General features: G+C 39.9%; 1 protein-coding gene across 3 annotated transcripts in view; it reads right to left on the bottom strand.

Annotated features, from left to right (window-relative positions):
* TTLL7 (tubulin tyrosine ligase like 7) overlaps window positions 1-20,949 on the bottom strand; it is a 178,156-nt gene that overhangs the window by 100,781 nt on the left and 56,426 nt on the right. For all 3 annotated transcript variants that reach the window (XM_044002763.1, XM_044002765.1, XM_044002764.1), the window contains exons 2-3: window positions 685-888; window positions 397-528 (exon numbers count right to left, since the gene is read on the bottom strand). In XM_044002763.1, coding sequence (XP_043858698.1) covers window positions 397-528; window positions 685-709 — 157 coding nt within the window. In that variant the 5' untranslated portion in view covers window positions 710-888. The remainder of the gene's footprint in view (window positions 1-396; window positions 529-684; window positions 889-20,949) is intronic.

The following is a 20,949-nucleotide window of genomic DNA, read 5'->3' as shown; positions in this document are numbered from 1 at the left end:
TAAATTTCAAAATTCTAGTCCAAAGTGAGATAAGAAAGGCTCAGGTGTGCTAGTTTCCCTTTCTTTCATAATTAGCAGAATATCTACAAAGCTTTAGAGCTATTACTTTGTACAGGAAGAATTCAGATAGGAAAAACAAAATAACAGGTGCCACGTATCCCAAACTTAGTACTAATGAAAGCTCTTAGCTTTCCATCAATTGTTTAATTGTTTATTAATGTATTAAATACCTTGCAAAACAGCAAGTTTGAAAAGGAGGGACAGAAATCCATTCTAGCAAAAACAACTATTCCTTTCTCTTTCTGGTCTCCTTTAAACCTTTACATCACACATTGGATAACCTTGTTCAGCTCATGGTAACTAGGAAAGTCCTTCTTATCCAAAATAGATACCTACCAATTTCAAATTTTGTGCCAGAAACATTGGCTGTGATGGATCCATTTTTCTTCTTCTTTCTGACCTTCCTTTTAATTTTGCTTTCATAGGACAATTCTGCATCCAGACCTAGGTGAGAGGGCCCTTGAATATCTATGAGAGAATGATAATATCCCAACATCATTGAAACAGACCAAGTCACACACATGCGATTCCATAGAGATTCCACATTTTCTTCTCCAACTCAAAGTTCTGAAGGTAATTCACCACAAGTTGTACAATATAGTGGGCTTTGGTCAGGGTACTTACCTCCTTCCTGAGGCAAGGATGGCATTATGCCTCTGATGATTGAGAAGCAGAGAGTGAATGTTGTCCCAAGCTCTTAAGAAAATAGTATGGTCTGCATCAGCCCAATTTAGATATGGCCTAAAATCACCAAAAGCTCCTATCATACCATCTCAGTGGGAAAATCCTTCAATTCCAGAAAGCTTAAGCAATGGGATAGGGAGGTACCTATAAGGAAAAAGAGGATAATTTTAATATTCGGCATCTACTGAACAGATTTTGACAAACACAAGTGCTCCAGAAAGCTCTTCAACAATGGCAACTATTGTCTCCTCCAGCTGGAATTTGATTCTCTGGTCCCTTGTCACCTGTAGGAATAATATGAAGCTCCCAAAGCCGGGCTCCCAGACCCTGCACTAGCTGCCCCAAGTCTCCATCCTTCACCCACTCCCAGAGGAAAGGCTGGCTCTAAACAGAGTGATGCACCGCTCTACACTGACTACATCCCTCTTACCTTGCACAAAAGCCACCCACTTTCCTGGAGTAGAATTACTAATCCACCCTGCCAAAACCTACCTTTCATTGTTCTAAGATCCTGGCAAAGGCTTATGTACACAAGGGGTAGTCAATAAATGCTAGAGGCTAACTGTTGACTGACCATGAGGCACCTCTCCAATCTCACCCCATCTAGTACACCTGCCCAGAATGAACAGTAAGTGGCTGCTGGCCACGACTAACTCCATTTCCTTAATCACTCCAATCTCACCCTGCCGAGGGGGCGGGGCAATCCAAACCTGAATTTATAAGAGGATATGGACAAAAAGATGTGCAGAATGGCCAGGGACAGGCGAGTTAAGATCTTTGTCACCTGAGGGAGTGCGCATAAGGATTCAATCAGATATCTCAGTTTCCTCATCTGTAAATTAAGAGCACTTGAGTCAATGGCTTCCACGGGTCCCCAATCACTCTAGAGCTAGGATTCAATGATCCATTTCTGTTCTTGAGGTAACTCCCAGTGTGAAAAATTCCTTTGACCAATGCAGAGAGACAGTATCAGAGAGTTCCCTGAGGACACTGAGAAGGTTAAATGACCTGATCTTGGTCACACAGAAAGTGTCACAGACAGAACTTAAATACAAACCGTGACTCCAAGGAAGCTCTGTACCGTATTCACCAGGACACTCTGTCTCTCAGGTACTGAACTTGTCCTTCTATTTTCATGAGTTTTTAAGTTACATGTGTGGGTGAGGAAACTCCCTCTAGAAAGCGGGTCAGTACCTTTTCTGCAACTGAGAATTTACTGGCAACTTAGAGCTGCCTGCTAGGGTAAGTGATTTGCTTGACCACACAGCCAGAACATGTCAGCGACAGGATCCAAACTGCTTCTCCTGATTTGGAGGTCAACACTTTAATAGAGCACATGAATTAATGTGGCATAGCTAAAAAGATTTCAGAGATTTTCTCCTCAGATTTTCCCCCGATACTTTTTATCTGAATCCAGTCTTTGGTGCTATCATAGACTAACTTATATTATACCTATTTCAATACACATCATAGTTACACATACACACACACACACACACACACACACACACACACACACACACACACACACCCTCCCTATCCCATTGCTTCAAGCAGAATGTAAGCTTCTTGAAGGCTGAGACTAAGCTGTTTTTCATCTTACACTACATATGCTTAGCATCAGGCCCCACCCACATTATGGACTTACTAAATGTGTCATCTAAATGCAACCCAAACAACATAAGGTGGGGGGCTAAGGGATGCTTACACATAAGAAGTGGTACAAAAGACATTATAAGGGCTTTCTAGAACTAGAAAGAACTCTCCACTGGCCAGTCACAGGGAGAATAAGAGACGACAGATGGACGGCCCAAATGGTACACGTACACAGGATACTCAAAAAATAAGAGACATGCTTCCAGCTGATCTTCTCAAGGAGGTACAGAAAAACATGGACAAAAATAAAAACCTCTTAAGATAAGAGATTGTAAAGGGGCTGCTATCTGTTAAGATGGAAACCATCCACACGCAGTGAAGAAGTCAGGAATCCAAAGTATCACTGACAAGTTGGGTCACATCCAGGGGAAGGTGATGGGTATGGTAAAGGGCCTTGAAACTATGTCATGCGAGGATCAGTTGAAGGAACCGGAGACTTTCAGGGAGATCTGATATCGGCCTTCAAATATCTGAAGAACTGTCATGTGAAAGACAAATTAGATTTATTATCCTTGGCTCCAGAGAGGCGAACTAAAACCAACAGGTGGAAATCACACGAAGGTGGCTTTTGGCTCAGTCTAAGGAAGATATTTCTAACAGTTGGTCCCTTTCAAAAATGGAATCAAGTCTCATAAGGTAGCAAGCTCTTTGTCACTGGAAAAGTTTAAGCACAAGTTGGATGACCACTTGCTGAGGATACTATTAACAGTCCAGCTATCACACAGGGAGCTTGTAACAAAATGACCTTCAACTTGCCTCCCACTCCTGAGATTCTATGTATATGCTTTCAGCATGTATTTACTTTTGACTTGCATTCATAACTATATTTCTCTCACCTCTATTAAAAGCGTCAAAAGATATTTCCTAAAGACAGTATTTTGAACTAATAAGAACTCCTTAAATGTTGAACCAAATTGTTGAATCTAATTAAAGGCTCTTGCTGCAGTCTGAAAATGACAAATCACAGCCAGTACTATGCAGTATACTTAGTGGGGACTGGATCAATATTTTTTGTTCATTGGATAATAAGATGGAGAGCTGGAAGGGGACTTGGAGATCATCTGCCCCAATCCTCTCGTTTTTCACATGGGAAAACTGGGGTCCAGAGTCCATGTGCAACTTGTCCAAGGTCATACACCCAACAAATAGCAAAGCTGGAATGGTAATGCTAATGAAAATGCAGCTCACTAAAACGTAACCTAACATCTCCAGCACTTTATCCTTGATGAGACTCATTACTGAAGGCACTTAAGAGCTCCATTTGTTTTCTAGTGGGATCGTCTGAGGACAAGGGGGTTTTATTTTATTTTTTTTGTATAGTTCTCCAGCAAACTTCAAGATCAGATTAATAAAATGTACTGATAAAATTAACTGAAATCAGTTCTTATGAAAATTCATGCTCCAGAAATCGATTAAAGCATATGTTGAGCACTACCTTCAAACTATGCTACCTGCTCTGGGGAATAAGAAAGAAAACCCATTCCCTATCCTTAAGGAGCTTCCCATCTTGTGGCAATGCATCTTGTAAAAATACATGAGTTCATATCCACCCTCTAACCAATGTGAAAATATAAATCTAATCCGAGATAACCCAGCTCATGAAGTGGCCCCCTCCAGTCAGCATCCATCCCAATGTTAAAGCTTTATGATTTCTCGGGCATCCTAATAAATCAGTGGCACAGATAAGCAAACAGGCAAATAATCTGAAAAATCAGCTAGACTTGGCTCGGGAGAGGGTTTTGAAGACAATTAGAAATACAGGGGTAGGGGCTTGATGGTGCTAGATGGTGCAGTGGTTAAAGTACTGGCCCTGGATTCAGGAGTACCCGAGTTCAAATCCGGCCTCAGACACTTGACACTTACTAGCTGTGTGACCCTGGGCAAGTCACTTAACCCCTATTGCCTGAAAAAAAAAAAAGAAAGAAAGAAAGAAAAAAAAGAAATACGGGGGTGTCTGATGTCCAGGGTATTCACAACACTTCAAATCAAACCACAGCATCATACCACAAAGGTCACTATGCTAGGCTCATTCCACCCTGGATAGAGACTGATTTCCTTTTCTTTTTTGTTTTCTTTTCTTTTTTCTTTCTTTTTTCTTTTATTTTTTTAAAGCATTAGTCTAAAGGAGGACTTTCCCTTAACCAGCTTGCGGGCTCTCCCAGGGGAGATAACTGTTTTAATGTGAAAGTATTCTGGTTCTAACAGCTCTGGCTAGGCAGCAGTAAACAAAGGTCCTGTTTATTACAACAAAGTACTTAATTCAGGAAAAGTAGGTGACAATGTCCATAAGTATTTGCTTATGTAATCCACCATGAAGAGTGTTAAAACTAACTCCAATCAACTAGACATTTAAGGTTGTTGTTTCAAGGGATGGCAAAAACAGTAAGAAAAAGGCTTTATTTCCTATCCAATTTAAAGGGGGGGGGGAGTTAAGGACTAAAAACCTAGGCAGGAAATCTGCATCTGATTCTCTTGTCATTTTAAAGCTTTCACATTTATCTGATCCAAGGAAGATTATTCACATTCTAATGATTGCACTGTACATTTCCACATAGAACAGATTTTTCAAAAACGGCAAACACCTACTATTATATCATCTCTGAGTTCTTTTCACTCAGTTCTAGGCAACCAAGACATTTGAGATGACAAAACCACCCAGTTTCCAAGAGAAGTGAGGAGGCTTCATTCGGTCCCTTCTTCTACCCGGCAGCAGACCATGACCATGCTCCGGAAGCTCGGTGCCCTCCAATACAACAAGGAGGCTGTCTGCAGACGTTCAGTCTCTAAAATAAAGGGACAACATCTCTCCCTTCATCAGAAAATAGGCCGAGCAGGTAAAACGAGAAGAGAGGGATGGCCTGTAAAAAACTCTCACACCTTGTCCAGTTGGGCAAATTCTGCATTCTGGGTATTTGGTTTTGAAGAAATTTTACTTCTTATTTCAGTATTTTGAGTCAGGGTGAGAAATAGGATGTGTGAGGTGGGGTAGGTGAGTGGGCCTGTAGGAAATAGGATGTGTGTGTATTCATGCTTCCTTCCCCCTCTCCCTGCAAAGAAAAGAATGGGGGGGGGGGAAATGAGGGTTAAGCGAAGAAAATGTATTTAAAACCAAAGCCCACAATCTTCCAAAAACTATCAAATCCCAGCTCGGTTCTCAAATATGCTAGTGATTACAAGACACCAACAATAGTTGCAAGAAACTGGAATCATGTAAGAATTCGTATTTTGAAAAGTAAGAGCATTTTACACCCACAATGTACACCTCCCCTCTGCCTCAGTGATTTAGAGGAAACAAATTTCTTCAACTCTCTTTGTGGGATGGCCCGCTAAGCCTGATGATGAGGTCACTCAGGGAGGATAATTTCCCTGCAGGAACACTGCAGTGAGCTCTGCTGGCTTTGGGGATAGCAAAACAGACAATGCAGGAATCGGGGGAAAGGGAATAGGCAGAGAGAGGGCTGAAATCAAAGGGACCACAAAGAAAGTCCACCGGGGTAAGGAAAATACAGGATTTGTGAGGCACCTGGGCAGGGTGGAAGGCCATAGAGAGAGCATACAATTAGTAAGATTTACTCAAGCCACCAGGAAAATAGGCCAATAATCAACTAGACTAGTGAATGCTGGAACTCAGGGAATAAGCCCCTCTCTAGAGATTTCTGCATGATGGAATGTCCCCTCTGGGTGGAGGGAACTCCCCTGATTATGTCCCCTTTTCAGACTTTTTCTCCTCCCAGCTAAAGGGCCATCTCTTCATGATACCTTCCTTCATCCTTTTTCTTTCTTTTAAAAATTTTTTTTCCTTCATCCTTTTTCACTCCCTGATTCATATTCATTCTCATTCTCTCTCTCTCTCTCTCTCTCTCTCTTACATCCCTAGACTTCCAAGTCCGATCTTCCCTTTGCCCCTTTAACTGTTTACCCTTTATTATATTTGTGTAACAGTCTCGTGTTATTATAATTATGATATCATTATAATGATTGTGAAAACCTCATTAGGTAAGCCAGCTTTATGCAGACCTCACCGAGGAAACACAGGTTAGGGAGGGGCAATATAAACATCCCCTTCTCTGCATTCTATCAGACTATTTCTTTACCTTAATGCTGGGTGCCTCTTATTCTGAAGGTGAGGTCCTTGGGGGATTCCTTAGAAATGACACAACTGTCAATATTCAGTCTAGGCCACTAATGGAATCATGTGTCTACTGGTAACCCAAGGCCTCTGGGGGACATGTCCAACATTAGAGAGCGGGTAGGGTGCCAGACTGTAACTCAACTAGGGATTTAGCCTTGGTAGCAGAGAGGGGCCCCTGTAGGGCATCTATTCCACCTGTTCACACTAGGAGGCAGCTGGAAGCCATATGCCTTGGCCCTTCATCCTCCTAATGTCCAACCAATGTATTACAAATAGAATATCAGGGTGGAAAGGGGCCTTTAAAGGTCATCTAGTCCTACCCTTACATAAAGAGAAAATGCCTCTCCAACAGGGGTTACAAGTGCCTCTGAGATGTGGAGGGGCAGGGAACCCATTTCATTTGGGGTCAACAGGTTATTTGGGCATTCTTCTTTAGTAAGAAAAAGTATGCCTCCTAGGCCCCATCCCACTGGCTCTAACCTCTGAAGGTTAATGGGAAGGGTAGGAATTTATTTTCTACATATCAATCTTTCCTATGTGTATGCATATACATATATGTGTGTCTATAATCATGTATATAATGACCACACACACACACACACACACACACACACACACACACACACACAGTACTGAAGTTGGCTATCATGCCCCCTCCTCCCCTTCCCAGTACTATTCATTTTCTTTTGATATGGTTTCTAGAACTTCACCATCCCGGTCATTCACTTCCATTCCTATTTTAGCATAATATCCCTGCTAAACTGTGATTCTCAGAACTGAACACAAGATTCCAGACATCTAATCAGGACACACTCCAGTAAGACTATGGATTCCTTCTGGAAACTTGATTATTACCATCTAAGATCTCACATCATACAGTTTGCAGTCCATCAAAACACCTAGGTCATCTTCCCATGAATTTTCAAGCCATATTCCCATATCCTCCGTGCATGCACGTGCGCACAAATCATTCCTGCTTACTAAAACGTTTGAGGTAGTGAAAAGAGTGCTAGACTCTGGACCAAGAAACATGTGTTGGAATTGCAGCTTCTACCCTTAGGTGATTGTAGTGGGATCATGGACAAATCACTTAGCCTCACTAAACTTCATCAGAATCGGGATCAAATCTGCACTCACTACCTCACAGGGTTGTTGTGAGGAAAGCACTTTATAAATCTTAAAAGAGTAATTATCCCTCCAAGGTTCCTGTCAGCCACACATTTGATAAACATTCCATTTATGTCCATTCAATTGAACCCACATACTAAGTGCCGGCTGATAACACTAATGGGAGCACTTGGAGAGTACTTAAGGTTTTGCACCAGTGCTTTAGATACTTTTTAATCTCATTCCTCACAACAACCCTGGGAAGGTATTATTATCCTCATTTTGCAGATGAGGAAACTGAGGCTGAGAGAGGTTAAGAGAGTTCTTCCCTAGGTCACCAAGCTAGTTAGGTGATTTGAACTCATCTTTCTGACTCCAATCCGACACTTTATCTGTTGTGATAGTTAATGAAAGATACTGTGCCAAATGGTAGGGTCAGAGCAACAAAAATGAAAAGCATTCTTGCCTTCAATAAGGTTCCAATCTATTAAAGGAAATACATAAATAAAAAGTAATTTCCAGAAAGAAAAAAAAGCAGTAGCAACTAAGGGGTAAGGGTTACCAGAAAAGGCTATCAGGTAATAGCACTAAATCAGACCCTTCAAAAACTGAGGGAGTCAGAAAGATGAACATGAGTAGGGAGTATATTCCAAGTAAAGAGGAAAGCCCCGTGCAAGGGCAAAGATTAGAGATCTTTGTCAAGTTTGTGTAACTACATTTACTAGGATGGCTTGCATAGGACAAAGGGTGAATGAAGAGTGATATGATAATAGGATGTCTTCAACCAAATCAGTCAGGGTGATGCTGATCAATCAACAATAAGGAGGCATACATGTGGACTATTCTCATAAAATTTTTGGAAAAGTAGGCTCCACCACTAACTTTACCTGAGTAACTTAAAGCAAATCAGTTAGTCATGGGACATGGTTTTCTTCTCTATGAAACAATGAGGTTAGACTAGACAATCTCTAAAATGCCTTCTCCTTCTAAAATTCTTTAATTCCAAGTAAGATCCTGAATGGAGACAGTTGTCTTCTTTAATGCATCAAGTCTTCATGATTCTATCAGACTATATATATATGTGTGTGTGTGTATGTATATATGCACATATGTGTGTACATATATATGTGTGTATGTACACACACACACACACACACACACACACACACCCCACCACCACCAAACCAGATACAAAGCCCTTGTCAATTCTCTTCCTGAATTGGTGGGACTCACTTCCTGGTGGCCAATCCTTTCATGATAATGTTCTCTTAGAATTTAGAAAGGTTGGTTTATAAACTATGAGGAATGACTGAAGGTTTTTAAGCAGAGTAGTGAAAGGATGAAAGCAGTATTTTAGCAAGACCAATTTGGCCAGATTTAAGTGAAGACCTATTGGACAAAGAGAGAGGAGGCTATTGCTTTAATTCCCAGATGGTTAAGTGATAGGGTGACAACAGTAGGAATGGGAAGAAAAAGTTGGATAAAGAAGACATTAAGAAGGAAGATTCTACTTTAATAAAGGAAGTTTATTAAGACTTACTAAAAATCTAGTAAATGCCTAATGTGCTCAAAACACTGTGGCATATAGTGGTGGGGATGGATTAAATAAAACAAGTTCCCTACCTTCAGGGAGCTCACAGTCTGAAAAAAAAAAAAAGAATTCCAACATATACTCAAATGACAACAGCACAAAATGACTGTGTGACTGATTAGACATGGAGGCAAGAGATAAGTCTATTCAGATGAATAACATTACTTTTGTTATCTCCCAAAGTCTTTCTCCAAAAGCAAAATTTCCCTTTTTTCTCTAGTCTCTGCCAAGTAACCCACAATGGATTTCAAAATACACAGCTGCTTAGATCTTGAACAGCTGACATCACCCAGAACAATTGAGATAACAATAACACACTGGCACCACTCATTGTATGTTCAAATAAAATGGGTTGTTAGTAGAGGTTGCTTATAAATACAATGACTTTTGTCTCCATTTCTCTGGCCTCTGTGATTCCCTAAGTCTTGATACTCAGTTTACTGTTCCAGTTCTAACAGAAGCACCTAAAAACCCACTTCTAAATTTCTATTAGCAGCCAATGATAGAATTACCTAGTAGTAACCAAGAGATCATTAATTCTGGCAAAGAAAATAAGGGGTTAATAGTCTGAACACTAGATCTCACAAAATAGTTATTTTTCAAAGCACTGTGAATTGCCTAGGTTTTGTTAAAAGCTTATATTCACAATGCAGAGTCCAAAAAGCAATTGCATCATAGTCCATGTAGGGCCTTGTTTTTCATTATCACCTAGAAAGACAACATGTCCATGTTGGAACTAATAAATATTAGGTGATGGAGGATGGTGAAAGATGATCTGCTTGGGGCAGATGGTCTAACTGTAAAGGACAACCAAAAAAAAGCAGAGCTACGTAAATGTGTTTTGTTTTGTTCTATCTTCCTCTGTCAAAAAGGATTATCAGATAATAGATTCAAAGTTTGAAGAGACCTTAAAGGTCAGTTAGTCCAAGTCCCTTATTTTACATAGGAAGCAACTGAGTCCCAGAGAGGAAAAAAGCCTGCCAGTTATCCCCCAGATTGTGAATATCAGAGCCAGGCTTTGAACCTTCTCTTGTCCAATTTCTAAAGAAGCCTTCTTCCCCATGTATCAAGAATAATCTTCACATTGGGAAGAATAGAACCAATATAATTAAGAGGGAATTGGAATCAAAGATAAGTGAACACATATTAAGAGATAGGGCTTCTAAATGAATTTCGGTCCCCTACCATTAGGTGAAATACAAGCTAGGAAGGCAACAAGAACTTCATAGGTGCAATCTCTGAGCCATTGTCAATAATCTTCAAGGATCTGTGGAAAACAAGAAAGCTAACAAACCTGGAGACTGGCAAATGCCCTGGGGTTTCTTTTGGTGGGGGGAGATTAAGGGAAAGGTAGGTAGATTCTACAAACTAAAACCCAAGCTTCCACCAAGGAATCCAAAAGGTTCATGAGTGCTTAGAAAAAGGGACAGAGACATCACAGGATGGAGAGATGAAATGATCTTAATCATTTAGCCTAACAAGTCTCAGAGAAAGAAAAGGGCAGAGTTAGGGTACAAACCCAGGTCTTCTGACCACAAATCAAATGCTCTTTACACTACATGATGCTGCCTTTAGGAATCAACAATTCAACCAAGAATGAAATAAGTGAAATCACCATAGCTCACTTTCTGACAGTTTTGATGAGTGTAAGACATACTTTTTTGTTGTTTTTTGTTTTTGTAGGGCAATGAGGGTTAAGTGACTTGCCCAAGGTCACACAGCTAGTACGTGTCAAGTGTCTGAGGCCAGATTTTGAACTCAGGTTCTCCTGAACCCAGGGTCGGTGCTTTATCCACTGTACCACCTACCTAGCTGCCCAAGTGTAAGACATTTGATACAAATTTCTCCCTCTATCCACGTGGACAATGTGGAAACCTGTTAGCTGCAGGCGAGTACTGTTAGGTAAATTCAGAACAGGCTGAACAACCTTACCCAACAAGTATTGATTAATCAATCAATGTTAGCCTGCTGCTGGGCTCTGTCCATGGTCCCAATTTTTAATCAATGTCTTAGATAAAAGCAGAATGCTTATTAATCCTATGGATGACACGAAGCTGAGAGCTAATACACTAGATGACAGAATCAGGATTTTAAAGAATCATGACAAGCTGGAACTCTGGGTCAAATCTATAGATTACATTTATGCCTATTTAATCAAATTCTATACTTGGGTTCAAGAAAAGGGATTTCCTAAGTAAAAGATGGGGAAAAACCATAAGACGACAGTAATTCATTGGGGGGGGGGGATGAGAATGTCTTGATGATTTCAGTTGACTTCAAACTCAACAAGTCAATAGAATGACCTAGCAGAAGGTAACCAGAATGGTGAGGGTACTCGAAATCATGTCATATAAGAAACAGTTGAAAGAGTAGAGGATGCTTGATAAGAAAAGGTATGGGGAACAACAACTATCTCTGAATATTTGACAAGGCAATATGTCTACAAGAAACAAAGATTCATTCTTTTAGCTACAAAGGTCAGAATTAGAACAAATGGGTAGAAGCTAGAGAAGGAATGATTTCAGCTCAACATAAGGACGAATTGCTAACAATCAGATTCATAAAAAAAAATGGGATGGACTGCTTTAAAAGGCTGTGAGTGCTCTGGCACTAAAGAGGAGCCTGAATAATGTAACTGAACATTTATTAAAGGTCAAATATATGCAAGGCAATAGTCAACAGGAACTAGGGGGAAAAGGCCAAATGAAAAAGGGCCCATGAAGTCCAATGGTTTCATTATACTTTCCACTAGGTCTGTCAGACACAACAAGGTTAAGAACCTCTGCCTTGAAGGAAAGTCAGGATTCTAAGTGAGGAAGGAAGTGGTGCAAAGGCATGAGGTGGGGGTGGAAGATAGTTCAAGAACTAGCAAGTGACCAATTTGGCCTGGACATAGTGTGTGTGAAGGGGAATCAGGTAAAATACGACTGGAAAGACAGGGCTGCAGCCAAACTATGAAGGATTTCAAATACCAAAAGTGAGGAATTGTGTGTTTTCTCCTATATTGTCTAATCACTGATATAATAAAATGTGTTACAGGAAGATTATTTTAGTTCCTGCATTGAAAATGGATTAGAAAAGGGAGAATTAGAAAAGAGAAACCAATTAGGAGACTATCTTAATATCCAGGTAACTAAGCAGTGATAAAAACTTAAAGATGGGTGGTGGCCAAATGAATAGAGAGAAAGAGAAGGAAACAGATGAAAGGTGTTGAAGAGGCAGAACTGACAAAGCTTGGTAAGTGAATGGATGTGGGGGAAAGGAGGTACTGAAGAGAAGAGTCAACTTACTGCATAAGGGGTTGGACAAGACAGACTTCTAAGGTTATTTCCAACTCTTATTGTTGCCACCTTAATCTACAATAGATGAGATATGAGTACACATATATGGGAAGAATAGGGACTGGTATCTATCTCTAAACAGATTCCCTAACAGTTCTGTCAACACAGCTCCCCACCCTTAAACAGCTATATTGATGTCAGCTATATAATATTCTGCAGGTTACCGACAACACATAACTTAATGGTCTAGCTTTCAAAATAGCTAGGGAATATGGAGGAATGAGTTTACAGACAGGCAATGTGGTATAATCAATTTAAGCACTGAATTTGTATTCTGTAGACTTGTAAAGCAAAACCAACAATTTATTTTTTCCTACCCTCAGTTTCCTTATCTTTGTCATGAGGATCAAGTGATGATGCATTATATATAAAGCACTTAAAGAGCTTCTAAGTTCTAGATAAATTGATTTTCATAATTCAAGAGTAAGCATATGAATATGTCAATCAACAACAAACATTCACTAAGCATTCACTCTGCAAGAAACCATGCTAGGTACTAGAGAAACCAAGACAAAACTACCATCCAAACTTTGATTTTACTGGGGAGGAAGTGGAGCCATGGGGAGGAGGAAGGGAAGGGGTGGGGAAGATAAAGTACATAGACAGATAATTATAATACCAGCAAGGTTACAATGAGTGGGGGGGGGGGGGATGACAAAGAAGAGATCTAGAGAAAGTGCTCCAGAAAAAAAACTGTATAGAGCTGAAAGGGACCTTAAAAACCCACTGAGTGCTCTTCAACAAACTTCTTGGAGCCTCATTTTCCTCCTCTATAATATGAAGGACTTGAGTTTGATTCCAAGTTCTCAGACTCCAAATCCAATGCCCTTTCTGTTGTACCATGCTGTTCTAGGGATCAAATAAGGAACATATATAAAGTGCCTTATAAACCTTAAAGCCTCATATAAATGTCAGCTAGTATTGCTGTTATTAAGATAGGAAAGGGAATTCAGCACAGATGAAACTCTCATTGATGTCCTAGCCATGCCTCTTTCCTAGCGCCCGCTCCCCATGTACCCGACTTAATGACAAACAGCAGAGTTCCAGGGAGCATTTTTTCTAAGATACATAATTCATTAGGTTGGTGACCAAACTTGTCCACCAGTGCTAATTCAAACCACTGGAGTATCATTATTCCGATACAAAACACTACTTCAGTTTTCCCTGAAAGAGTTCATTTAACAGCCTAAATGCCAACCAACTAGTAGGATCATAAACAGTTTGGGAGATGTGTTTTTAAAGCAATTATTTTAAAATGTATATGTATCCAATGCCTTAGCTCTAGAGCAAGAGAAAGATATGTTTCACAAGAGGAGGAGGAAATGCTGTTCTCTTGGCTCTCTTTGGCATTTCAGAACACGTCCACTTCAATGGAGCCATGACCTCATTGATGCAGTGCAGATTGAAGCTCATCTCTGCCTTTTCATCCTATGCAATTCTTGTCCGTGCCCTTCCCTAAGTCTTCATGGAGGATAGACCCAATTCACTGGAAGCCCCCTCTCAATCGCTCCTGATACATATCTGATCAGCTTGCCTCTTTTTCCAGTGGCTTTGGGAATGGTTTTTATGCCATTTCTTTAACAGTCTTCCCTGTTCATAGGATCACAATTCTACAAGGAACCTCAGGGGGTCATCTTTTTGAACCCTCTCATTTTACTGATAAGGAAACTGAGACACAGGTACGTTAAACGTCTTTCTCAACATCATCTCTGTACTACCACAACTCATTTATTTACCTCCAATCATTCACTTTTTCATTGGTCTTTGGGTTACCTGGAGTTTTGATTCTTCTAAGGGTTTCAAAACAAGAAAACAAAAACTGTGTTAACTGCTAAAATAAGAGAAGTCAGTCACAGGAAAATACAGTGAACCATCCCAGGTAAAAGGCCACAAAATTAAAACACCTCTCCGGGATTAGCATTAGCAATTCAAAAGTTGTATGAAAGAGAAAAGGAAGAGTTCCAGGGCCCAGGCATCACATTATACTGCATACTCCCACCCACAGCCTGAAACCCATGGCCATCAAAGGCAGGTCATGAGGACGAAGGAATGATCTGTCTGCTGTGTTTTTCCAGGTCATTATAGCTCATTAACTCAGATGGAAGGAGAGCCTTCACAAGGTCACCTTTGTAAAGAATTACTGAAACCTTTTATTGTCTAATAGCTAGATCTATTGTCCAAAGAAAACTCACTCTTGGTGCCAAAACTGACCTAATTTCTTACAGAGTGAGCTCATTACAGAAGAATGCTATGCATAGCATCATAAAATTTATTTCATATTTTTTTTAAATCACTGTGTCATTTTTCATATATTCACAAAATGTTAAGACTGGAAAGGTACTTAGTCGTAGTACAGTCTAGCACTGTCTGGAAACACAAAATAGAAGTGAGGCCCCGAGAGGGTGTGACACCTCAGCTGGGGTAGAAAGGGCACTTAGATGGACATGTTGTTTCCCCCAATAGAATGTAAGTTCCCTGAAGGCAAGACTTTATCATTTTTTTCTCTGAAACTCCAGATCATACCACACTGCCTGATGCTTAACAAAGGCACGCTGAATGGTTGCTTCCCAGTTTTACCACTTACTGCCTGTGTAACATTGGGCAAGCCAGAAAACTTCTCTGTCCCTCAGTTTCCCCACCTGGCTAGTCTTAGTTTAGGAAACCTTGAAGGTTTCTTCTATATACAAAAGGTTTTGAGTCTACAAATTTAAGTGAGCTGAGCTGCTCAAGGTCACATAAATTGTTATTGGCAGGCTCTGACCAAGTCTCCGATCCCCAAATCCTTACTTTTTTTCTTTTACTACCCCACGTTGTCTCTCTTGTATACCACACCTCCAACATAAAACAGGGCTTTGCAGTTCAAATAAATCCTCTTATAGAAATGCATATGGAACTGCTCATTTTTGCATGGAATTGTAGTCCTGGTACAACTGTAGAACAGTCATTTAACCTCTCACCTATAAATTGAAAGAGGTTGAATTCAATGCCCTCTAAGGTACTTAGTAGTCTAGATCTACAAAACTATGATAAGACATGAGATCATCTAATTAATGTGGCTCCTCCTTTTATTGGGGACATAAAAAGTAGTCATCTTTTGGAGACTTGAATTAAATCTTCTCTTTCTTCACTCCAATTAGATCATGGAATAAAAAAGGCAGAGATCAGGAGATCGGTGAGATTTTCAAGTATACCCTAAAATGATACAAAACTTTAAAGGGATCATTTCCCTCTCCTCTCCACCTTATCTCCATGTTTTCTTTGAATATTGATATATTCTTACAGATAGATTCGTTTATACATATACCTTCTGTTGGACTTTTAACCATGTTTCCTATTTGTAAGTCAATATTTATTACGTAACCTCTTTAAGTTCATTACTGTATTAGATGACATGGCTAGAACAAACATTTCCATCCCAGATCTCATTTTAAATCTAGCTGCCTGATATACGACATAAGTACATAAAAGCAGAGCCTTCATTTGCAAAGCTCTATTTAAGTGAACATAGTTCCTCTGAGCGCCTATTAGGACCTTCTGTCTTTACTACTCATTTGGCAATTCATCATACAATGTTCTGCAGCACTCTCACGTGGTTCTAGAAAGCCTTTTTCTTTTGTGTTGTGTTGTTATTGATAAGCTGTATGATTATCAGCAACTTGTGCCCTCTTTTCTGCCACTCAAAAGAGAGAATGGGGGAAGGCAAGGCACATGGTGTCCTGCGGAAAATCCTTCTTTTATGCAAGGATGAGGTGTTCCAATTCCTCTAGTCCAGAGGTAAGAGTGGACTCATTGTACCGAGTCCTAGAATAGTACAGAGCCTACAAAATAAGATCCACAGAATTCGGTTTCACAATCTATACAGGAAAAACCAAATGGATAAAGAATGCCTATTATGCAGACTATGGTAAGATAACTGGAGGGATGTCCTATCAAGCTAAGATTTCAGTACAGGAGCTAAGCCCCAGAGTTGAAGAGGAGAAAGTGAGCAAAGGAAATAACAGGTAGAAAACTAAACAGGGTCTTCAAGGATCCCAAACTACTCCCTGACACATAAAGCCATGTTCATAACACAAATATTCCTCAGATGACACAATATAGTTGAAAATCATGGACCACCACAATTTCCAAGGAATCAAAATTAGGGGTGACCCAAAAGGACACAAAAAGATGCATGCCAGGTTTAAGTGGACCACACTGTACCAACAATAACCATTTGAGCAGAAGAGGAATTATCTAGGAGATTAATAATCACAATAGGAAGTAAGAGAACCACTTGGCAAGAGCAACCAAGGGGCAGCTAGGTGGCACAGTGGATAGAGCACCAGTCCTGGATTCAGGAGAACCTGAGTTCAAATCCTGCCTCAGACACTTAACACTTACTAGCTGTGTGACCTAACCTCAATTGCCCCGCCCAAAAAAAAAAAGAAAGAAAGAAAAAAAGAGCAACCAAGCTGCACAAAGTAAATGATCCAAATGCTACATGGTGGTATCTCATGATGTTAATAGACCAAGGAGTGGGCCTAATATATTATGTGTACCCCTATAGAGAATGTGAGGTCAGAACTGTTTAAGAATCTGGTAGAATGAGAAAATATAGAAGCATTATCTTCTGCACCATTGTGGAGAACAGCTGAGGACACCATGGATCCATTGAAGGAAGTCATTTAGTTATAACCAAGTATTTAGAGTTGTCCTAACATATTTAAAAGGGCTTAGAGGTATGAGAAATGGATTTGCATTCTGGCTCTGTCATTTACTAGCTCTGGAAACAGTGTGTCCTATAATCTAACTTTTCTGTGCTACTTGAGCCTCATTTTACAGATAAGAAAACTAATCCCATCTGCCTTCGCGGAATTGTAAAGAAAGCACTTTGTTTACCTCATTGAGATCTCCTGCATGCCTTATCTCCTAAATGATACTTTAAAGTTCCAGAAAATCAAGGAGTTATGTATATATTTTCTTACATTCACCACAGCAGTTAACCCAAGGCCTGCTATTCAACAGACACCCTGTAGAACTCTCAAAACTGGAAGGGCACTTCATCTGATGTAGCCGCCATATCCCAATACACAAGTTCCCTACACAATGACTCCATGAAAGGGGCATCCAACCTCTGTTTCTTTCATTGTCATATAGCTTCACTTATTAGGTAGTTCATTAATCAAAATCCTCCTCCCTGTAATTTTTACCTTGTTCTAGTCTCTGGAGTGGGACAGAATACTTTTAATAATGTCTCCAACAAGTTGAACCTTCAAATATTTTAGGCCAGCAATAATCTCCCCCAATCCTCTTTTTTAGAGGGTTCCTCCAGCTGACTGAAATATGGTAAAGTTTCACCTCTTCTCACTGTTCTTGTCAGAACTCCTCTTCATAAACTCCAGTATGAGAATACCCTTCCTAAAATGTTACACCAAATATAGTAAAATTCTCTAAATGAGTCTGGGCAGCACAATGTATGGTGGGACTACCCCCTTCCTCATCTTGGCCATGAGTAATGTAGTAATTGAATAATTCTATCGAATAACTTGGGTCTCCTCTCCAAACTATTCTCTATAGTTGTCCAGTCAGCATAGCTGAGTCCCAGGTAACAGCCTGTGCCCATAGGACTTTATTAAAAGTATCTGTTTATCTAATTTTTCAATACAGTGCTAAAATACACACATAGGTGAAGATGTTCTGTGGCAATCCACAGCTCCCACTTATATACAATAGAAACCCATCAAAAGCTTATTATCATGTGGGTACATTTACACTTCAGATTATATCCTACCCAATGAAATATAACCACATACAATAAAACTCTAATAAAAAGAGCTAGCCTGTAAGAAAGGTGTTAGTCCTATTCTACAATACCAAAATTAAAAGGGGGGGTTATACATTATTAAAATGACCTTCAAAACACCAAACCCAATGGCCTTTTCTCAGTATTCATAATCCTTATTTATTATGAAACATGATACCATGCCTCACCTGGCTCACCCTTTCAGATACACTTTATTCCCTCAATTTCTGTGACAATCCCCTATTTTCCCTCTGATTTCTCTGAAGTCTATCCCTCTCCTTAGCTGCCTCCTGCTCCCCAAGACTACACCCTTGGCTCTCCTCCTTTTTTTAATTCCATTTCCCTTGGTGAGTTTTATCCATTATTTTTTTTTAACTTTGTGTTCCAACTTCTTTTCCTCCCTCCCTTCTCACCCCCACCTCAATAACTCAAGCAATTCAATATAAATTATACATGAGTAGTCATGGAAAATAACTACATTAGCTAGGTTGTGAGAAAAAACAGATAAAAACAAAACTTCAGATTAAAGAATTGTCAAAAAAAATGTGTTTCAGTCTGTTTCCGGGAACCATCAGTTCTTTCTCTGTAGATGGATTGCAATTTTCATAATTTCTTCAGAGTTATATTGGATCACTGCCTTGCTGAAAATAACTACGTGCTTCCCAGCAGATCATCTTACACTAATGCTGTTTTGTATACAGTACATTTCTCTCTGCTTCAGTTCATGTGGGTATTTTCAGGTTTTTCTGATAACATCCTGTTCATCATAACTTTTATACAGAACCTTAAACTTGACAAAGAATTTTCTTCACAATAGCCCAGCAGGGTAGGTACCATACGTTTTGCCAGTGTGGTCAATCATCATAACTATTTCCCTCCATCCTATTCCCTTCCAATGATATTTACTCTATTTTCTATCTTATTTTGCCCTATTCCTCCTCAAAAGTATTTTACTTCTGACTGCCCCCTCCCTTACTCTATCCTTCATTCACCCTTCCCTCCTCATCCTCTTCCCCTCCTACTTTCCTGTAGGGTTAAATAGATTACTCCTCCCAACTGTGTGTGTGTGTGTGTTATTCCCTCCTTGAGCCCACTCTGATGAGGTTAAGGTCTTTGAGTTCATTCTGTTTTCTAAATTTTTCTTCCTCCCTCCCTTCTCAACTGTCCCTATGAAATCAAGCAATTCAATATGTCATACACGTGCTGTTATACAGAACATCTTCACCTTCCTCAAAAGTGTTTTGCTTTTTGCAGCTCCCTCTCCCAAACTTCCCTTCCCTCTTTCCCCTCTTCTCCCTTTCCCCCTTATCTCCTTCCCCTCCCACTTTTCCTCAGGTCAAAAAAAATATATCACTATATTCACTTGGGTATGTATGTTATTCCCTCTTTGATCCAATTCTGATGATAGCAAGGTTCACTCACTTCCCCACTCCTTCCCCCTCTTCCCCTCCCCTCCATAAGCTTTTTTCTTGTTTCCTTCATGTGAGCTACCTCTCCCCAGTTCATTTCTCCCCTTCCCCCTCCCCCAGTCTATTCCTCCTACCCCTCAACCCTTTTTAAAGATGTCATCATGGGTTAGCTAGGTGGCACAGTGGACAAAGCACCAGCCCTGGGTCCAGGAGGCCCAGAGCCCAAATCCGGCCCCAGACACCACACAACCCACCTTGTTTGCTCCACAAAGAACAAGGATACACAAAAAAATAAATGCTTTACAAATACCATCCCTTCATATTCATTGCAGATTTGTGTCCTCTGTGTATTCCTTGCTGAAAAAGTTCTTGAGTTGGAAGTATTATTTTCTCATGTATGACTGTAGACAGTTTAACCTTTTAATGTCACTCGTGATTTCTTTTTCCTGTTTACCTTTTTATGATTCTCCAGGGTCTTGTATTTGAAAGTCAAATTTTCTATTCAGTTCAGGTCTTTTCATCACAAATGCTTGAAAGTCCTCTTTTTCATTGAAGTCCCATTTTTTCCTCTGAAAAATTATCTGCAGTGTTTCTGGGTACATGATTCTTGGCTGTAGTCCCAGTTCATTTGCCCTCTGGAATATCATATTCCATGCCCTTTGGTCCTTTAATGTAGAAGCTGCTAGATCTTGATTTATCCTTATTGGAGCTCCACAGTATTTGAATCTCTTTTTTCTAGCTGCTTGCAGTATTTTCTCCTTCACCTGGGAGTTCTGGAATTTGGCTATAATATTCCTGGAGGTTTTCCTTTTGGGATCTCTTTCAGGAGGTGATCAGTGGATTCTTTCCATTTCTATTTTAGCTTCTGCTTCTACAATATCAGGACAATTTTCCCTGACAATCTCTTGGAAGATAGGGTCTAAGCTCTTATTTTGGTCATGGTTTTCAGGTGGTCCAATGATTTTCAAATGATCTCTCCTGGATTTATTTTCCAGGTCAGCTGTTTTTCCAAGGAGTTATTTCACATTGCCCTCTAATTTTTCATTCATTTAGATTTGCTTTACAGTGTCTTGGTTTCTCATAAAGTCACTAGCTTCCATTTGTTCAATCCTAATTCTTAGGCAATTATTTTCATCAGACAGCTTTTTTTTTTAATCTCCTTTTCCATTTGCCTTTTTTAAGCTGTT

The sequence above is a fragment of the Dromiciops gliroides genome, chromosome 4 (genome assembly GCF_019393635.1).
Source record: "Dromiciops gliroides isolate mDroGli1 chromosome 4, mDroGli1.pri, whole genome shotgun sequence".
NCBI lineage: Eukaryota > Metazoa > Chordata > Mammalia > Microbiotheria > Microbiotheriidae > Dromiciops > Dromiciops gliroides.
Note: the sequence above shows the minus strand (reverse complement) of the source record. Positions and strands in the feature narration are given on the sequence as shown.